This window comes from Triticum urartu, chromosome 1A (genome assembly GCF_056163025.1).
Source record: "Triticum urartu cultivar PI428250 chromosome 1A, HENAU_Tu73, whole genome shotgun sequence".
Classification (NCBI taxonomy): Eukaryota; Viridiplantae; Streptophyta; class Magnoliopsida; order Poales; family Poaceae; genus Triticum; species Triticum urartu.
In genome coordinates, this window is record NC_141873.1 from 62247905 (window position 1) to 62265560 (window position 17656).

General features: G+C 41.1%; 1 protein-coding gene and 1 long non-coding RNA gene across 4 annotated transcripts; both read left to right on the forward strand.

The window, feature by feature from the left end:
* The first annotated feature begins 753 nt into the window (after nucleotides 1–753).
* On the forward strand, nucleotides 754–6323 carry LOC125528205 (Rrp15p protein). The gene is made up of 8 exons (XM_048692709.2): nucleotides 754–1409; nucleotides 1508–1609; nucleotides 1705–1786; nucleotides 1896–1915; nucleotides 2486–2543; nucleotides 3513–3580; nucleotides 5800–5892; nucleotides 5981–6323. The coding sequence occupies exons 1-8, from the start codon at nucleotides 957–959 to the stop codon at nucleotides 6038–6040; spliced, it is 936 nt and encodes a 311-aa protein (XP_048548666.1). The 5' UTR covers nucleotides 754–956; the 3' UTR covers nucleotides 6041–6323.
* Nucleotides 6324–7633: 1310 nt separating this feature from the next.
* On the forward strand, nucleotides 7634–13055 carry LOC125528204 (uncharacterized). 3 transcript variants are annotated; one of them, XR_007292345.2, is made up of 3 exons: nucleotides 7657–8216; nucleotides 8869–10697; nucleotides 11818–13055. It is a non-coding gene; the product is annotated as an uncharacterized LOC125528204 (long non-coding RNA). The 3 variants fall into 3 exon arrangements; XR_007292342.2 differs by lacking the exon at nucleotides 11818–13055 and having other exon boundaries at nucleotides 7658–8216; nucleotides 8869–8987; nucleotides 9156–11757; XR_007292341.2 differs by lacking the exon at nucleotides 11818–13055 and having other exon boundaries at nucleotides 7634–8216; nucleotides 8869–11757.
* The last annotated feature ends 4601 nt before the right edge of the window (nucleotides 13056–17656 follow it).

Consider the following 17656-nt stretch of genomic DNA (forward strand, 5'->3'; position numbering starts at 1 on the left):
ATGGCATTAAAATTATGTACATAAAAAATGTCCAAGCTTTTCGTAGAAATGTTGGTGACATTTTCAAAAGAAGTTTATACGATGTAAAAAATTTCACTTAACTAAAAAATGTTGCATAAAATTCACAAAAATATAAGTCACATTTAGAAAATTGTAACAAAATTTTAAGTTTTGGTGATATTTAAATAATATTTATACTATGTGACAAGAATGTTGACCTAGTTAAATAAATTATCTTTTATCATTTGAAAAAACATTTCAACATCTACTTAAATGTTTTAACACATATTTTTAAAATTTCAAAAACATGTATCTAAAAATGTACATAAGGCATTTAAAAAGTGTTTGACATATATAAAAAAAGGTGTGTCTAGGGCACATCTAGATGGGCTCTAGTTATTGCACATCTAAGTGAGTGAATCAGACATAAAGAGAAAAAGAAAAAAGAGAAAAAAATATTCACACGAATCTCAATGTAAGATCAATGACATATGACTTAGATGTGCAATATTTATGGCACATCTAGATGTGCTTTAGCAAAACTGATAAAAAAATTCCATGTGATGCGTTGAAGAATAATAATAATAGGGAAACCCATAAAAACCAATGCAGAAACACATAAAACAGGAGAAAAGCCGGTGGAAGAGATACATAAACCACTACGGCCCATAACAACTGCTACTCCACAGGAGAAAAACCGAGGACTACCAGCGGCACATTTCCTTTGCTTTTAGCCCAGCCCAGGGCAACACCGTACTTCTCCATCCGGCCTTACCGCACCTAAACCCTAAATCCTAAATCCCCGTTCCCCAATTCCCCATTGCGCGAGCCCGCCACCGCCGTGCCCTCACCAAGTTCGCCACCGCCGCACGCTACGCTAGCCGTCGTCACTGACCTGCGAAGTAAGAGGAGGCCGCCGCCGAGAGGCAAAACCTACAGCCTAACGGGCTCCGTCCATGGCGGACTCCCCCGCGCAACCCGCACCGGCCGCCGCCGCCGCCGCCGCCGCCGAGAACCCCCACAAGCGCAAGAACAAGGGGAAGGGCAACCCCAACAAGAAGAACAAGAAGCTGAAGGGCCCCGACGACGCCACCCGCCGCCGCCGCAAGCCGAGCGCCAAGTTCCTCAAGCTGCTCGAGAAGCGCGCCCGCGACTACAACTCCGACGACGACGACGATGCCGAAGCCCGACCACGAAGGTCGCAGCCACGGCCGCCGCCGAAGCAACGTGATGCTGCTCCCAATGGCGACGACGACCTCAAAGAGGCCCCCTCGTCCGAGGAGGAGGCCTCCAGCTCCGGCGGGGAATCCGACGGGGAAAGGGCGGTCACCATGTTCCAGGAAGGCTGCAGGGCTTTCCAGGCCGCCTTCACCAAGATCATGGAGAAGAAGCTCGCCGACAACCCATTGGTTGGTTATACTCCGCTAGTTCTCAACGTTTTTACATTTCTGTCATGATGATGCATAACATAAAAGGGGGGGCTAACACCTTTTCTTCTTGTTGCTAGGGTCCGATTCTGTCAGCGGACAAGAAATTGGTCGCCGCCAAGTTGGCCGAGGAGGCGGACGAGCACAAGTCCAAGGGAGAGGCCCGCAAGGAGAAGCGCATTGTATGCTACACCTCATTCGCTTGCTCGCTAATTCACCTTGCACTTAGAATGCGTTTGTGTTCAGGGCATGACCTCTTGTTTCGTGGCAAATGTAGGCTGCGCAGAAGGGTCATAAAATACCCGAGAATGCTATTGACAACAAAGAAAAGATGCTTATCAAGGTTGCAACCCAAGGAGGTAATGTTCTGTTTTCTACTATGTCATTTTGCTTCCGTCTAATATCAAACTTCTCTAAACTCACCGCTTGTTCTCCAACATCTTTTCATGTACTCTATTGATGATGCAGTTGTCAGGTTGTTCAATGAGGTAAGCACACTTGTCTTTTCTTAACTGCTAGACATATATGTTGCTCTGTTTGTTGTGTATATAATTACTCATTCTAGGGATCTTCCATGGATTCTCATCCTAAGGTGAATTTGTGGTTCTAATTTTTTTTGGGCGTTCAGCAAAATATGCTATGCAACGCCAGTTATCCTAAGACTTGGATGGGGCTCCGTGATACCTTTCACATCGCTTTCTAATGAACAACATAGGGCAACTCTCTCTCATACATATCACACTCGGTTCAGTTGCCTGTATATATTCGAGAAAGAGATTTGCTTAGTTCAAGCTGCAATTAGTTCCACACTTAGTTACTTACCTACTATGCGCTTATTTGATTCAAACGAATTTCATTACGGTTTTGGAGGATTTGAATCCTTAGGAGTTCTTCCGGTGTAGGTTACTTGATTAACTTCATTGGAATCCTTAAGAATTGGAACCTATTGGAACGTTTAGGTTCTTTCCTAAATATGGTCCTGCACTCTATTTTGTATATACTTTGGAAAACCTCGTGTTAGCTAATTAGTAGGTCTTAAAATTTGTTTTTTTTTTCAGGTGAGCAAGCGACAGACTAGGAAAGGTTTGAATCCATCAAGAAGTAAAGATGTCAAATGTATGACCTTTTCCTTTTCAATGCTATTGACTTCCTCCAATATTTTAAAATTCATCTGATTCTGCCTACTTTTTTGGACTTCTAATTTGTGGATGGTCAAACTTTGTATTATCATTATCTATTAATTATCTTGAAAAGAAAAGCTTTAGTGGGCATGGGACAACTCAAATAATTTGTTGACAGGATGATCGAACATGTTTCCTATTAGACAGGATAGTAGTCTGAAATACAATTTGCTGTATGAAATGCCAGTTAGTCACCACTATCACAATCTGGTTATCTTTATCCATTTTTGTTTGAAACAGATCAGCCTTATGCAAAACATGTTAACTGCCTCTTCTTTCCTTTCCGCTTTCAATCTGTATCCAAGAATGAAATATCAGCATGCATCCATGACCCCATGTTATCACAATATGACATATAACTTGGCGATCCGGGTGTTGTTATTTCTGAAATCTTGTAAGAGTGGTTGTTGTTTAATCAAGCTTGAAAAGAATTATGTGAAATCCAAACATCTCAATTGCAGAGTGAAACTTGTGGAAAACAGATCTGGACTCATAGTTTATCAAGCCTTTAACTAATTAGGTGCAATCTGGAGCTTCAAAGCTCAGCTTGATGTTAGTTAGTGTTGCAATGGACATGATACATGTCTGCTTTCTACTCTATAAACATCACCATTTCATGGGCCACTGAATGACCAAGTGTTGGGAGAGGCATATAACTGCTTACATTTTTAGAGGGTTTGAATTTGCAAATAACCTTGAAAATCAATTATAACTGAAAACAGCTGGAGATGTCACATGCTATATTTCTTTTGATGCTAGCACACCATCATATTGACGCATGATTGTGCACATGATGCCTATCTTCTGTGTTTAGTTTTGATGCTCACAACCATTTCTATACTTTTTTTTTTGAACTGTGAATGATATCCAACTGGGCTGATTGGTTTCCTGTTCGTCCTTGTAGCTTTGGCAAAACACTCTGTACCATCTAACGAAGGACAACAAGGCCAGGGATCTTCCAAGTTCTCAAAGGTAGTTACACCTACTTCTTTCTTCACTAAGTGATTGTTTGGATAACTAGTATTTGGAGGAAGTGTTAGCATAACCAGTTTTAATAGGATTTTTTAGGAAAACCAGTTTTAGGTTGTTGTTTTGTTGAAGCTGATTTATAGGATGTCCTTTGGACTTGAAAACTTCAAATTTGGACGAGAGTATTAAATAGATTTTCCTTTGTCCCTGAACTCTCTCTCCCTTGACGGACACACATGTAATCATCGACTCTGTGCAACAGCTTTGGCCGAGCATGATGATGCTATTGAAGAAATACTGCATTACCTTTCTGATTGTGAGGCCGCTGCGATAAGCAGCTGCATCCTGCTTATCTCGCTGAGATCGAAATCACAGCTTTGGCCGAGCAAGATGTCTTCTCCATCCTCCTGAGAGCAGCACCATGTGAACTGTAGGAAGTAGCATCAGCGTTGCTGGTGGCAGCAACATCCAGCAAGGGACTCCCTGGAGCTATTGTCACGTCGTCCGCATGCTCTGTGGTAGGAAGATTCGATCTCCTCAAGCAGTAGCTTGCTCTTATACATCCTCCACGGACAGCCAAAACAGCAGATTCACATAGAAACTGTAGTTACTGAACGAGGACCATGGGAGTGGCGTCGGCGGCTCTGGGTGAGGGTCGGCAGTGGCATAGCCACGTAAGGCTGAGGCGTCGCTGGTGACAATGGGCGAGGGCCGGTAGTGGCGTAGGGCGGAAGCAACGGCAATGACCATGGGCGAGGGCCAGCAGTGGCGTGGGGCGGAAGCGACGGCGACGATGACCGAGGGCCGACAGTGGTGGAGGGGGGAAACGTCGGTGGCGACGATGAGTAATCGTTGCAAAAATGATGACTGGCAAGAGGTGGCACAATCCTTCATGGCGGCGGCATTAATGTCACGGAAGAAACTATCTGAGACTGGCTTTTGTTGCTTCATGAGAGAATGCGTTTTTGTAAAAACGATAGTCGATTTTCCATAAACGCAAAATTATGAGTTTAGACAAAATAAGTTCTAGTAATCCACAGATGGACTATGATATGCAAACAGAGTTTGCGCTAACCTCTGTGGGTTAAACCCTGTCAACAGAAGTCTCTTCAACACAGCAACATAAGTCAAAATATGCTGCTAGGAGCAGGTTATCTTATCGTAGCAGCATTTCAGGATAAGATACAGGTCAGGTAGAGCTCTCTTAATAAGGAAGTGAATGCATCTAGACAGGTAGTAGCAAATTCAGGGTTTGCTTGTACTAGCAGCCATAGTCGGTTTAAACTTCAGGAACCGACCCTCCATTGTACTATAAATACAGCCCAACTGCTGGCAATAGAAATCAGTTTTCCATTCACCAATCAAGAGTCTCCCCTGTGCTAGTCCACAATTTTTTTGCTAGCTTGCTCATAGTGTCCCCCGAGTACTCGCAGTTTGGCTCTGAGCACTCAGTTCGGGCTAACAACCTCGGGGTGAAATCAGTTTTACTTAAACGGATTCTGTCAGAACATGCTATCCAAACAACCCCTAAAAGTCTGTCCCTTCAGTTTAGGGGCTTATGTACTACTCCCTCCGTCTCATAATATAAGAACGTTTTTGACACTACACTAGTGTCAAAAACGTTTTTATATTATGGGACGGAGGGAGTAGGTGTTAATGTTCTGTTGTCTGATTAAATTTGTGGACAATGGAAGTCATCGTTGCTAGTGTATCAAGCAGTCACACTAAATTTCAAACAAGACTTGATTTTGAAACTAGTTATTTGGTGTACAAAGAAAATGATACTATGCATGGTTGAAACATGTAAGCTAATAGCTGGAAAAATTACCACAGTGCAACTTGACATTAGACATTAAAGCAAAGCCCGTTGCGTCCCCATTCTCTTTTGCATATGAACGTGACCGTGGTGGCATAGTGGAGTTTGAACACTGTCTAATTTATTGAGGCTAGCAATTTTGAAAAAGATATATGAGTAGTTGGGGGATAAATACCAGTATACCTACCATAATCATCGGGTGAACAGGGCCTAACAGTATAGTAAAATAAAGCTGGATCATTGGTTTATCCAATTAAGCTGCTAGTTCACTGGTTGGAGTAATTAAGTAGCTGAACTGCAGGTTTCTAAGTATTTTGCAACATATTTTTACTACAGTGTTGCATATATAACTGAACTTTAATTGTGGATTTCTGTGCATGTAACTCATAATTGATCTACTTATTAGAATATTGGCAAAGGTGAAGATGAGCCAGGGTGGGCCCCTCTACGTGACACATACATGCTTGGTTCCAAATTGAAGGACTGGGATAAAGCACAGGTAAAAATCATCTGGATATAGCATTATTTGTGCGAGTACAACAACACATGCACCTGTATAATTAACTAATGTTTGGTTTACTCGACAGGATTCTGATGTGGCTAAACCGAGCGAGGTCCCTTTGGACAACTTTTCTGATGATGAATAGGCAACGAAATCTATTGCCCGGTTGGCTGGGGGCTACATTTTGAAGGGGGGAATGGAGGGTGGTTGATGCTTTTGGATGCATCCGGGAGCGCAAGATTTTGGAAAGGGCAAGAATGGCGTCCCTGATGTGGTTTTCGTTTACTACGTTTCATTGCATGCATCCAAGAGCGCAAGATTTCTACATGCAAACCTTGTAGTTTTAGTTTCTCTTCATCCTTGTATCACAACAAAATTCTTGCAGAACTGTTGTCACAGCTTAATGAGTATAATTGTTTTGCCGAGAATTCTTTGCAGTGCATCAAGAAAAACCTGATATTTTGGTGCTGCAATGATTTGTTGGTGGAAATCCTACTAGTTTGCCCGAAGAGGTTTATCTGGCATACAGACAATTTTAACTGGAATAGATGTATGAAATTTGATTTCATAATGTATAACTCAGGATTAACAAACATGGAGACCAGCTAGCCACTGCATGATTTGCTAAGACCAAACCTTAAGCTGCACATATACACAAATGACTAACTATGGCCCCCACCCTGATTGCCTATAGAAAAATGCACCACTAGTCGAGGAAGCAGTGGCAGCCGCTCTTAACACTTAGTTTTCTTTTGATTTGAGAACCTTTTATCACCATCATAAATTGTACCAGGAAGCAGCGACTGCAGCCGATATTGTGCATGTTGTAATTCTTGTAATTCTAGCGATTCATTGAAACTTCCTGATGCCTTCTATGCCTATGGATATCAAATTCACATCTCCACTAAGCAGGCACACAACAAATAACCCACAAAAATAGGAAAACTGTAACACAAATAAGAATGAGCTATGTATTATCCGCATAGAAAAGCCTGACCCTATATAAAAGGCTTGGGCAGTTGACATTGACATGAAGTTATTCGTCCTCTGGTGGGTCAATGTCTAAGAGTCTCTTTGTTGTGACTTTGTCCTTGGGTAGCTCACCGGAAACTTTATTGATCATTAATTTTAGTCTAGTATGAAGTTACTCGTTTCATATTGCTTACTATGGCGTGTACAGTGAGGAAGGCGAAGTACCGATTTGCAAGGTTAGTTTTCTCCTTTATTTCTCCTTGACCTATCTCTATTGGATGGACTTACATCCCTACATATTTAATTTCTTCACCTATACAAAAAACTAGCAAGATCCACTCCATTGGTAATTACACCAATAAGACCCTATCAAAATACCCCGTTGGTTCGGTTGGGTAGGTCAAGATGCTATAAGAACTTTGCCAACCATTCATACAAGCGGAGAATTATCTTGAAAAGTAATTTTAGAATACATAGTATTTTGGGGTTTACACATATACACCATACTTCCTCCGTTCCTTTATCTAAGGTGTATTATTTTCAGCACGTTAACCAAGACACATAATTATGGACTATCTAGGACGAAATTATCCTTGTCTCTACTTCTAATGTCTCAGTTGGTAGGTTGCGTTCCGGATTTTATTTTCGTCCCACCTCACCCGGTCTTTTTTGGTACTTCTTTGGTACTTCCTCCCACCTCCCTCTCAGTCGCGAAAAATCAATGAAAACCCCGCGATCGAGTCCCGCCCACGCCCAAACTCCTGTCGTTATGAACTGAGAGGATCGAAAATAAACCACGGACCACAAACCGGCAAAAATTAACCAGCGAAAAAAAACGGGACACTGTGCGGACTCGATCGAGGTCTCGTGCCCTCGAGCAAGGTCTCGTGTTCTTCTTGCGAGGAACAGTCGCCCGACAGTGCCCTCCTTCGCCCGCCGCCGCCCATCGGTCCTTCACCGCCATCGATCCATCCCTGCACCGCCGCCCCCAACCTTCTATTCCTCTCCCAAGGGAATCCCAAGGGAAGGGAAGGGAAGGGAAGGGAGAGGGAGCGCCCAGATCCACGACGGCATTTGCACTTCGCCCCCGCCGCTGCATCCCTTCGCCGGTGCCCTCCCAGTTCAAAGCCGCCACCGCTTTGCTTCATGAGCCGACGACGATCTACTTGTGGAGTCGCACGATGATCCCTTCCCGGATCCGCCGCCGATCACTTTCAGGATCCGCCGCAGATCACTTCCAGGATCCACTGCCGACCACTTCTAGGATCCGCCGCGTACCGCCTACAGGATCCGCCGCCGATCACTTCAAGGTTCCGCCGCGTACCGCCTATAGGATCCGCCCGTTCGTGGTATGGCTCCCTTTCCCTCTCCGCCAAATCTGACCTTTGTGTATGTGTTGCGCTGTGTGCGTGTGTGCTCTGCGTTAGTGATGGGATGGGCGTGCTCTGTGTGTGGCTTGCTAGCTTAGCTTGTGTGCGTGCGTGTTCTCCGCCGATTGATGCTTGTATGAACTCAGCGTGTTTGTGTGCGTGCTGCTTGCTGCTTGCTGGGTGCCGATGGATGCTTGTTGCGTGTGCATGCATGTGTGTAGTGTTTGCTGGATCAAGCAACAACGACACATGTTGTTTTCTAATTTTGGTGTGTGAATATATCATGCGAACAAGAGACAGCTTATTGAGATGTAATAACCAAGTAACACTGAAGAGACAAAAATACGTATTATTATGCAATAGCTAATTTCCTTATCATGTATTGTTTATAGACAACCATTGCATGCTTGGTTATGCGCTTCTTTTCTATTGGTTGATTATGGACTACATCACTCACTTCTAATTTACAAACTGGATATCATGTTCAACATAAGATCCCATGTACAAATTTATAGGTGGTTCATCCACTTTTTAATGTTAATTGGTGATAAGAGCAGCCTCACAGTTCAAGACACATCATATAATTATTCTGTATGAACTACCCTAAGACTAATCATATGTACACTTGCAGGGGCAGCTAGCTTTGCTGATGCATATGCCGACATGATAAACAAGATATGCATGCATATTTTAATTTTATTTGGAGATAAGATATATATGCGATACTAATTGCTAAGTCGAGGAAGCAAGGTGTGTAGGTTCTCCTTGATATTGTTTTTTTTCTACATTGTCGCACACTTGAAAAACAATCCTTGCGTTTAGCCAATAGTGTGTAGCTTCTCCTCGATATTGATTCTCATACTTACAGTGTTGGATACTTTGCTTAACACGAAACTGGAACATGAAACATTGATGCAGGTTTCATGATGGAACTGGAAAGGCCCTTTTGAAGGCATGAGAACATCTACAAACCAATATTGTGCAATAGTATATACTCATTGATGTGTTGGGGATGATGAGATTTTTGTAACCAACGGTTTCTGAGCTAACATCGAAACATAAGATGTATATCTCACGCTGGACCATTAAAAACATTAGATTTCCCTACATTTCTGTCATCGAACATCAGAACTACTATTTCAAATTCATTGGCATTTGGTGCTATGTTCTGTACCATATCAGAACTATTTCCCTTTTATTTTGGTGTGGATATATACATGTACGTACACGCATATTAACTATTGGACTATGCATCAGCATTAATATTTACACATTACAATGTACATTCATACATTCATTTCGTACAGAGATCGGGACAAAGGAGTTCTGAAGAAGAAGATTCATCTACAGAATATATAATATGCATTGAAGAAAACAGAGATTCATCTTGGTGAGCACTAACCGTTCATTATAGATTGTTGGCGAGATAAGTTGCTCCTATGACTAAAATTGTGCCGGCGCTCTGATTTACTACTCGGTGCCCTTTCTAGAGGTAAATTTTATTATTATTTTGGTCGTGTACGTGTGTGGGGGGAGGGTGTCTTGATTGATTCACTAACTGTTCTAGCTTTGACGTTGTATGTCATCAGCTTGGGTTTGTTCCATCAGACTTTTCACACATTATATGACTTCGTTAGAATTCAGGTTGCGTTCTGTCTTTTACTTTAGAAAAATAGCGAGTGAACCTTTTTTGAAATTCGGTCTGCCACATAGAGAGGAACTCATTGGCTCCCCGGCACCATCGAGCACTGAGGTTGACCAAACAAGTGTGCGAACATTTATGAGATTTGTAATTTGAAAACTATATAAAGCCAAATAACTATGAACACACCCTTGGAATAAATGTGAAAGGATAATCTGCGGTCTTAATGGAAAAAATTGAAACATTAGCTAGGATTTGTTGGTTAGATTCATGTTGCTCCATCCATTTACTATCAGTTCCTTTCATATATTGCTTCCATCAGAACATGTTGACCTGATTGTCCATGGTTACACTCATCTTCAAATGGCACAACTTGTTTTGCTGCCACATCTTCTCTTACCATACGATGAATAGGTACTATGTTCCATCCCTCTCTTATTTCACACTGCATTAACAATGTTTTTTCAGTGTGTCGATTTGCCTAACTATGCCTTATTGATTACTGATTTTGTTACTAATGTGTACACAAACCCTGCCTAATTAATTTAGTCCACTATATCTAACCATATGAAAAGTGAAAGTTGATTCTGACTACTTGCCTGGTGGTGCGGTACATTACCTCCTTTTCAAATTATGAGAGCGGAACGACAGCATTGGCATGGACGACTCGGAGCTCAACCCCGTCAAGGGCCGCGAGCAGGAGTGGCTTTCTTTTCAACAAGAAGATGACCAAGGTCCAAGGGCGCCGTCAGCCACTTTGTCGTTGTCATCGAAGAGTCCAAGATTGTCCCCGCATCGGTTGCATTGGTGCCGATCAGGTGCTAATCTGAATCCTTGTCCAATTGCAATTAGCTTTTACTTCTTTCCATTGATTGCTACAGATTTTGGGAGAACACTGTTGTCCACGTTATATCATATACTTCCAAATTATAAAGCGTTCTTGTTGTATGTAAGTTACCTATTATCCACAGAATACAAGTAGTGGTTCAGAACTACAGAGAAAAGTCTTAAGATATTCATCGTTATTTCTCCAGTAAGATATCCCCCTTCCTTAATACTGCCCTATTCCTTTTCCCTTTTTCATGAAAGTGGAAGGAGTGATGAAGAACTGAAACATAGTTACAGTGGGCGTTTTTTATAGGAACAAACTGAAGAATTTGACATTAACATAATTGTAGTACTAATTCAGGTGTCCCTGGTTTTATTACTACTAGAACATGTTGACCTAATTGTCCATGGTTACACTCATTTTCAAATGGCACAACTTGTCTTGTTGCACATCTTCAAAATCGTTAATAGGCTACTAGCAGTACCATTGTATTTGTCAATTTTGTACCTGGCAAAGTAAGATGACCCCTATTCTTAAGAATACATACCTGAGAATATTGTAGTGTTAGGAGATTAGCTTTTACTTTTTTCCATTGATTGCTACAGATTTTGAGAGAACACTGTTGTCCACGTTATATCGTATACTTCCAAATTATAAAGAGTTCTTGTTATATGTAAGTTCCCTATTATCCACACAATCCAAGCAGTGGTTCAGGACTACAGAGAAAGAAAGCACCAATAACTTGTTTTTTCATTTATTTTTGGTGATAAAACTGGATTTTGCTTTTCCATGATCATGTGTCGGTGCCTTTGTCTCTATCAAATATTAGGGGTAATGAATTTTCCTGTGCTGGATCAACATGCAGATCCTGCCCACCTTGAAGTCATAAATCCAGTGAAGTCAATTTCAGTATATTCAGGACATAGCCAGTAGCTTAGCAATTTCCACGAGTATGTTTTGTTTACAATAAAGTTGTGTGCAAAATGTATATGCTACATTATGCATGATTCTCTCTTTTATCAAAGTATATCCATGTGTTTATTTTGTCATCCCGTTGCAATGCACGGGGACCTTCGATTTGATTCAGTTTTATGTTCTACTACAAATAGGGAAATGTGGACGCTGGATATCCATTTCTTAGGTGTCAATCTGGTACTTAGGCTGTATAATACAGGGCAGAGTTCTTCCAGCTACTAATTCACGTAATCTGATTTATAGCCTAGGCACTTTTCTTTAAGCATAGTTACCTATTCAATGGTGATCAACCATCCTTCACACGCGCCATACAAACAATTTAGGAGGAGGCCTGCTTGTGAGCATGCGCCGGCGCCAAAGGCCTTGCGATCATCATCCCGGAGACGCAGTCCTGGTCCATCGTGGGAGGCGCTTCCACAGAGATCCATGCGTCGAGGCAGCTTACTCATGCCATCCATGCGCACATGCTTGTAGGCGGCCTTTTGTTCTTGCGGCATATATCCTGTAACAACTAAACCCTGTATTTTCACACTCTCCTATCAATGCAATGATATGCAAGGCTTTTGCATATTCGTGAAAAAAGGACATTGCCATATATGAATGTATGAACAAAAAAGGAGGTAAAATAATGATTTCACGTACGCACTTTCCCTACAACCTATGTCAAGGGTACCGACTGTAGTGATTTTGCATATTAACTTGATAAAGATAGTACTACTACCTTGAGTTTGACAAAGAATAATGACACTAAATTGCCAGCCATTTTGGATTTGTCATCTTTTTCCCCACTAGGGCGCTTCCTTAAAATTTATTACTTTAAGTGACATGGGGATCGTGAGGTTGACACACTTGATGGCTACTAAGATGTTTCAATTCGCCAGGTTGTCTCTTACTGCTGCTTATGCATCCCTGAAGATCAGTTAGATGTATGATTATCTGGATATTCCCTATATACTTTATCTAAAAATAAGGATAGCCATTTGTTTCACCTTTTGCAGTTCATCGTAATAGCATATGAAAAAAAATGACAACTTGCCAAGTTACAGTTCTGAAATATTTCCTTTTGTAGCATACGTGCCAGCAAGATGGTGAACTAGATTCAGATTCGATACTCCTCTTTTCCGTGAAATATTTCCTCTGCATTTTTGTTTGTCATTTATTTATGTTTTGATGCTGGTGTTGCAAAGTTCAGCGATTGCTTCAACAATGTAGGAATTTCTTGTGGTCTAGAATGGGAAGCATCAGTAAAAATCACTAATTTAAGTTCATAATAATGCCCGTGAAACGATATGTGGGAGAGTATATTGATTTATTTTTTCAGGGAAGAAAATTGTATAATTTAATCACAATGTACACGATCATTTTACTTTTACTATGGCATATCAAGCAAGCACGATAAGAAATGAATCTATATACTCTAATATTCTTGAAGGTTCATATATCAGTCAGGCCTCTTTGCTCTTTTTATGTTAGAAGGAAAGCAAGTGACTTATTTGGAGGTAATCTCATAGATATGTGTTCGTTATCAGTTTCAAGTTACTGTACGGATTGATATTCTTGAAGGTTCATATATCAGTCAGCCTCCTTCTGCTTCTTCTCCTTCTGCTTCTTCTCCTTCTGCTTCTTCTCCTTCTCCTTCTTCTTCTTCTTCTTCTTCTCCTTCTCCTTCTCCTTCTCCTTCTCCTTCTCCTTCCAAACAATCACGATCTTTAGAAGGCCACCTATCAGTTGATCAGCGTCAATTGTGCTTATTATTTTGTAATATATAATAGCCAAATGTTTATGATGTGGATAACCAAAGGGCCGGCGTGACGTTCCAAAACCGTCACAAACACATTTTAAGTGAAAAGATGGTTTTACAAGACAAAAGTGATCCGCCATAAGAAATCACTCATTTTATAGCATTCACATGTGGCAAAAGTACTCGCGGGATAAATTAATATCCATGTTTTCGCTTTGGCTGTTATCGTCTGGCCAAAAAGCTTTAATTTCATCTCATCCTAAGTGAAAGCGTTTAATTTAATTGTCCTGCATATTTCATCAAATAGATAGAGTAGTTAATATATATATATATATATATATATATATTTGTGTCATTTTATTCCATAATTTGTGATATACCATTGCTACTATGACTGAAAAATTAAATTGGGTGTTTGCTTGGGAGATAATGGTAGACAAAGCAATACTGTGGGTAAAAATAGAAAATAAAAACTTATGATGACTGGACAACATAGATAATTAGAGTAAGATGAGAAGACATCCAAGCATGTGGATCTACGATATAGTACTGATAGAAAACCATGATTGCAATGTGGCCAGACACAAGATTTTTGCGATTTCGATAAAATTCACTAATAAATATGTTGACTTAGACTGAACAACGACGAGAACTAGAGTAAGATGGGGAGATATCACGGCATGTGGATCATGTACCATATGGTATTAATAGGATAAGAAAAATGCAATGTCGCAAGTGATGAGGCAGGGAATTGAATGGACTATAAAGTTTAGATATGAGCCATAAATATTACATATTTCCTAAATACCATAAAATAAATTGTTACAAAATATCCAAGAATGAGGTAAAAGAGTAGTTGGTCTTTCGGTGTGACATATCAACATCCTTGACACCATATGTATATCAAAATTTAATGCAAATAAGATGAAATAAAATAGGTAAATAAAAATAACATATATGGAAATAGATAGAAAATCCAGCCGCGCAATGTGCGGGTCACCCCGCTAGTTCATAATATTGAAGCTAAAAGATGCAGAGTTGATAATGATAGTGCAACTTATTTGTGGCACTGCCGTTTAGATCATATTGGTGTAAAGCGCATGAAGAAACTCCATTCTGATGGACTTTTGGAATCACTTGATTATGAATCACTTGGTACTTGCGAACCATGCCTCATGGGCAAGATGACTAAAACGCCGTTCTCCGGAACTATGGAGCGAGAAACAGATTTGTTGGAAATCATACATACTGATGTATGTGGTCCGATGAATGTTGAGGCTCGCGGCGGGTATTGTTATTTTCTCACCTTCATAGATGATTTGAGCAGATATGAGTATATCTACTTAATGAAATATAAGTCTGAAACATTTGAAAAGTTCAAAGAATTTCAGAGTGAAGTGGAAAATCATCGTAACAAGAAAATAAAGTTTCTACGATCTGATCGTGGAGGAGAATATTTGAGTTACGAGTTTGGTCTTCATTTGAAACAATGCAGAATAGTTTCGCAACTCACACCACCCGGAACACCATAGCGAAATGGTGTGTCCGAACGTCGTAATCGTACTTTACTAGATATGGTACGATCTATGATGTCTCTTACTGATTTACCACTATCGTTTTGGGGTTATGCTTTAGAGATGTATGCATTCACGTTAAATAAGGCACCATCTAAATCCGTTGAGACGACACCTTATGAACTGTGGTTTGGCAAGAAATCAAAGTTGTCGTTTCTTAAAGTTTGGGGCTGCGATGCTTATGTGAAAAAACTTCAACCTGATAAGCTCGAACCCAAATCGGAGAAATGTGTCTTCATAGGATACCCAAAGGAGACTGTTGGGTACACATTCTATCACAAATCCGAAGGCAAGACATTCGTTGCTAAGAATGGATCCTTTCTAGAGAAGGAGTTTCTCTCAATAGAAGTGAGTGGGAGGAAAGTAGAACTTGATGAGGTAACTGTACCTGCTCCCTAATTGGGAAGTAGTTCATCACAGAAATCTGTTCCTGTGACTCCTACACCAATTAGTGAGGAAGCTAATGATGAAGGTCATGTAACTTCAGATCAAGTTACTACCGAACCTCGTAGGTCAATCAGAGTAAGATCCGCAACAGAGTGGTACGGTAATCCTGTTCTGGAGGTCATGTTACTTGACCATGACGAACCTACAAACTATGAGGAAGTGATGATGAGCCCAGATTCCGCAAAATGGCTTGAGGCCATGAAATCTGAGATGGGATCCATGTATGAAAACAAAGTATGGACTTTGGTTGACTTGCCCGATGATCGGCAAGCCATCGAGAATAAATGGATCTTCAAGAAGAAGACTGACGCTGATGGTAATGTTACTATCTACAAAGCTCGACTTGTTGTGAAAGGTTTTCGACAAGTTCAAGGAGTTGACTACGATGAGACCTTCTCACCCGTAGCGATGCTTAAGTCCATCTGAATCATGTTAGCAATTGCCACATTTTATGATTATGAAATTTGGCAAATGGATGTAAATACTGCATTCCTGAATGGATTTCTGGAAGAAGAGTTGTATATGATGCAACCTGAAGGTTTTATCGATCCAAAGGGTGCTAACAAAGTGTGCAAGCTCCAGCGATCCATCTATGGACTGGTGCAAGCATCTCGGAGTTGGAATAAACATTTTGATAGTGTGATCAAAGCATATGGTTTTATACAGACTTTTGGAGAAGCCTGTATTTACAAGAAAGTGAGTGGGAGTGATGACCCACAAGTATAGGGGATCTATCATAGTTCTTTTGATAAGTAAGAGTGTCGAACCCAACGAGGAGCAGAAGGAAATGATAAGCGGTTTTCAGCAAGGTATTCTCTGCAAGCACTGAAATTATAGGTAACAGATAGTTTTGTGATAAGATAATTGGTAATGAGCAACAAGTAACAAAAGTAAATAAAGTATAGCAAGGTGGCCCAATCCTTTTTGTAGCAAAGGACAAGCCTGGACAAACTCTTATATGATGTAAAGCGCTTCCGAGGACACATGGGAATTATCATCAAGCTAGTTTTCATCACGTTCATATGATTCGCTTTTGGTACTTTGATAATTTGGTATGTGGGTGGACCGGTGCTTGGGTACTGTCCTTACTTGGACAAGCATCCCACTTATGATTAACCTCTATTGCAAGCATCCGCAACTACAACAAAAGTATTAAGGTAAACCTAACCATAGCATGAAACATGTGGATCCAAATCAGCCCCTTACGAAGCAACACATAAACTAGGTTTTAAGCTTCTGTCACTCTAGCAACCCATCATCTACTTATTACTTCCCAATGCCTTCCTCTAGGCCCAAATAATGGTGAGGTGTCATGTAGTCGACGTTCACATAACACCACTAGAGGAGAGACAACTTACATCTCATCAAAATATAGAATGAATACCAAATTCACATGACTACAAATAGCAAGACTTCTCCCATGTCCTCAGGAACAAACGTAACTACTCACAAAGCATATTCATGTCCATAATCAGAGGGGTATTAATATGCATAAAGGATCTGAACATATGATCTTCCACCAAATAAACCAACTAGCATCAACTACAAGGAGTAATTAACACTACTAGCAACCCATAGGTACCAATCCCAGACTTGGAGACAAGAATTGGATACAAGAGATGAACTAGGGTTTGAGAGGAGATGGTATTGGTGAAGATGTTGATGGAGATTGACCCCCTCCCGATGAGAGGATCGTTGGTGATGACGATGGCGATGATTTCCCCCTCCCGGAGGGAAGTTTCCTCGGCAGAACAGCTCCGCCAGAGCCCTAGATTGGTTCCGCCAAGGTTCCTCCTCGTGGCGGCGGAGTCTCGTCCGGAAAGATGGCTTATGATTTTTTTCCTCATCGAAAGACTCCATATAGCAGAAGATGGACATCGGAGGGCCACCAGGGGGCCCATGAGGTAGGGGCGCGCCCAGGGGGTAGGGCGCGCCCCCACCCTCGTGGGCAGGGTGTGCCCCCCTGGTGAACTTCTTGCGCTCAGTATTTTTTATATATTCTGAAAATGACTTCCATGAAGTTTCAGGACTTTTGGAGCTGTGCAGAATAGGTCTCTAATATTTGCTCCTTTTCCAGCCCAGAATCCCAGCTGCCGGCATTCTCCCTCTTTATGTAAACCTTGTAAAATAAGAGAGAATAGGCATAAGTATTGTGACATAATATGTAATAACAACCCATAATGCAATAAATATCAATATAAAAGCATGATG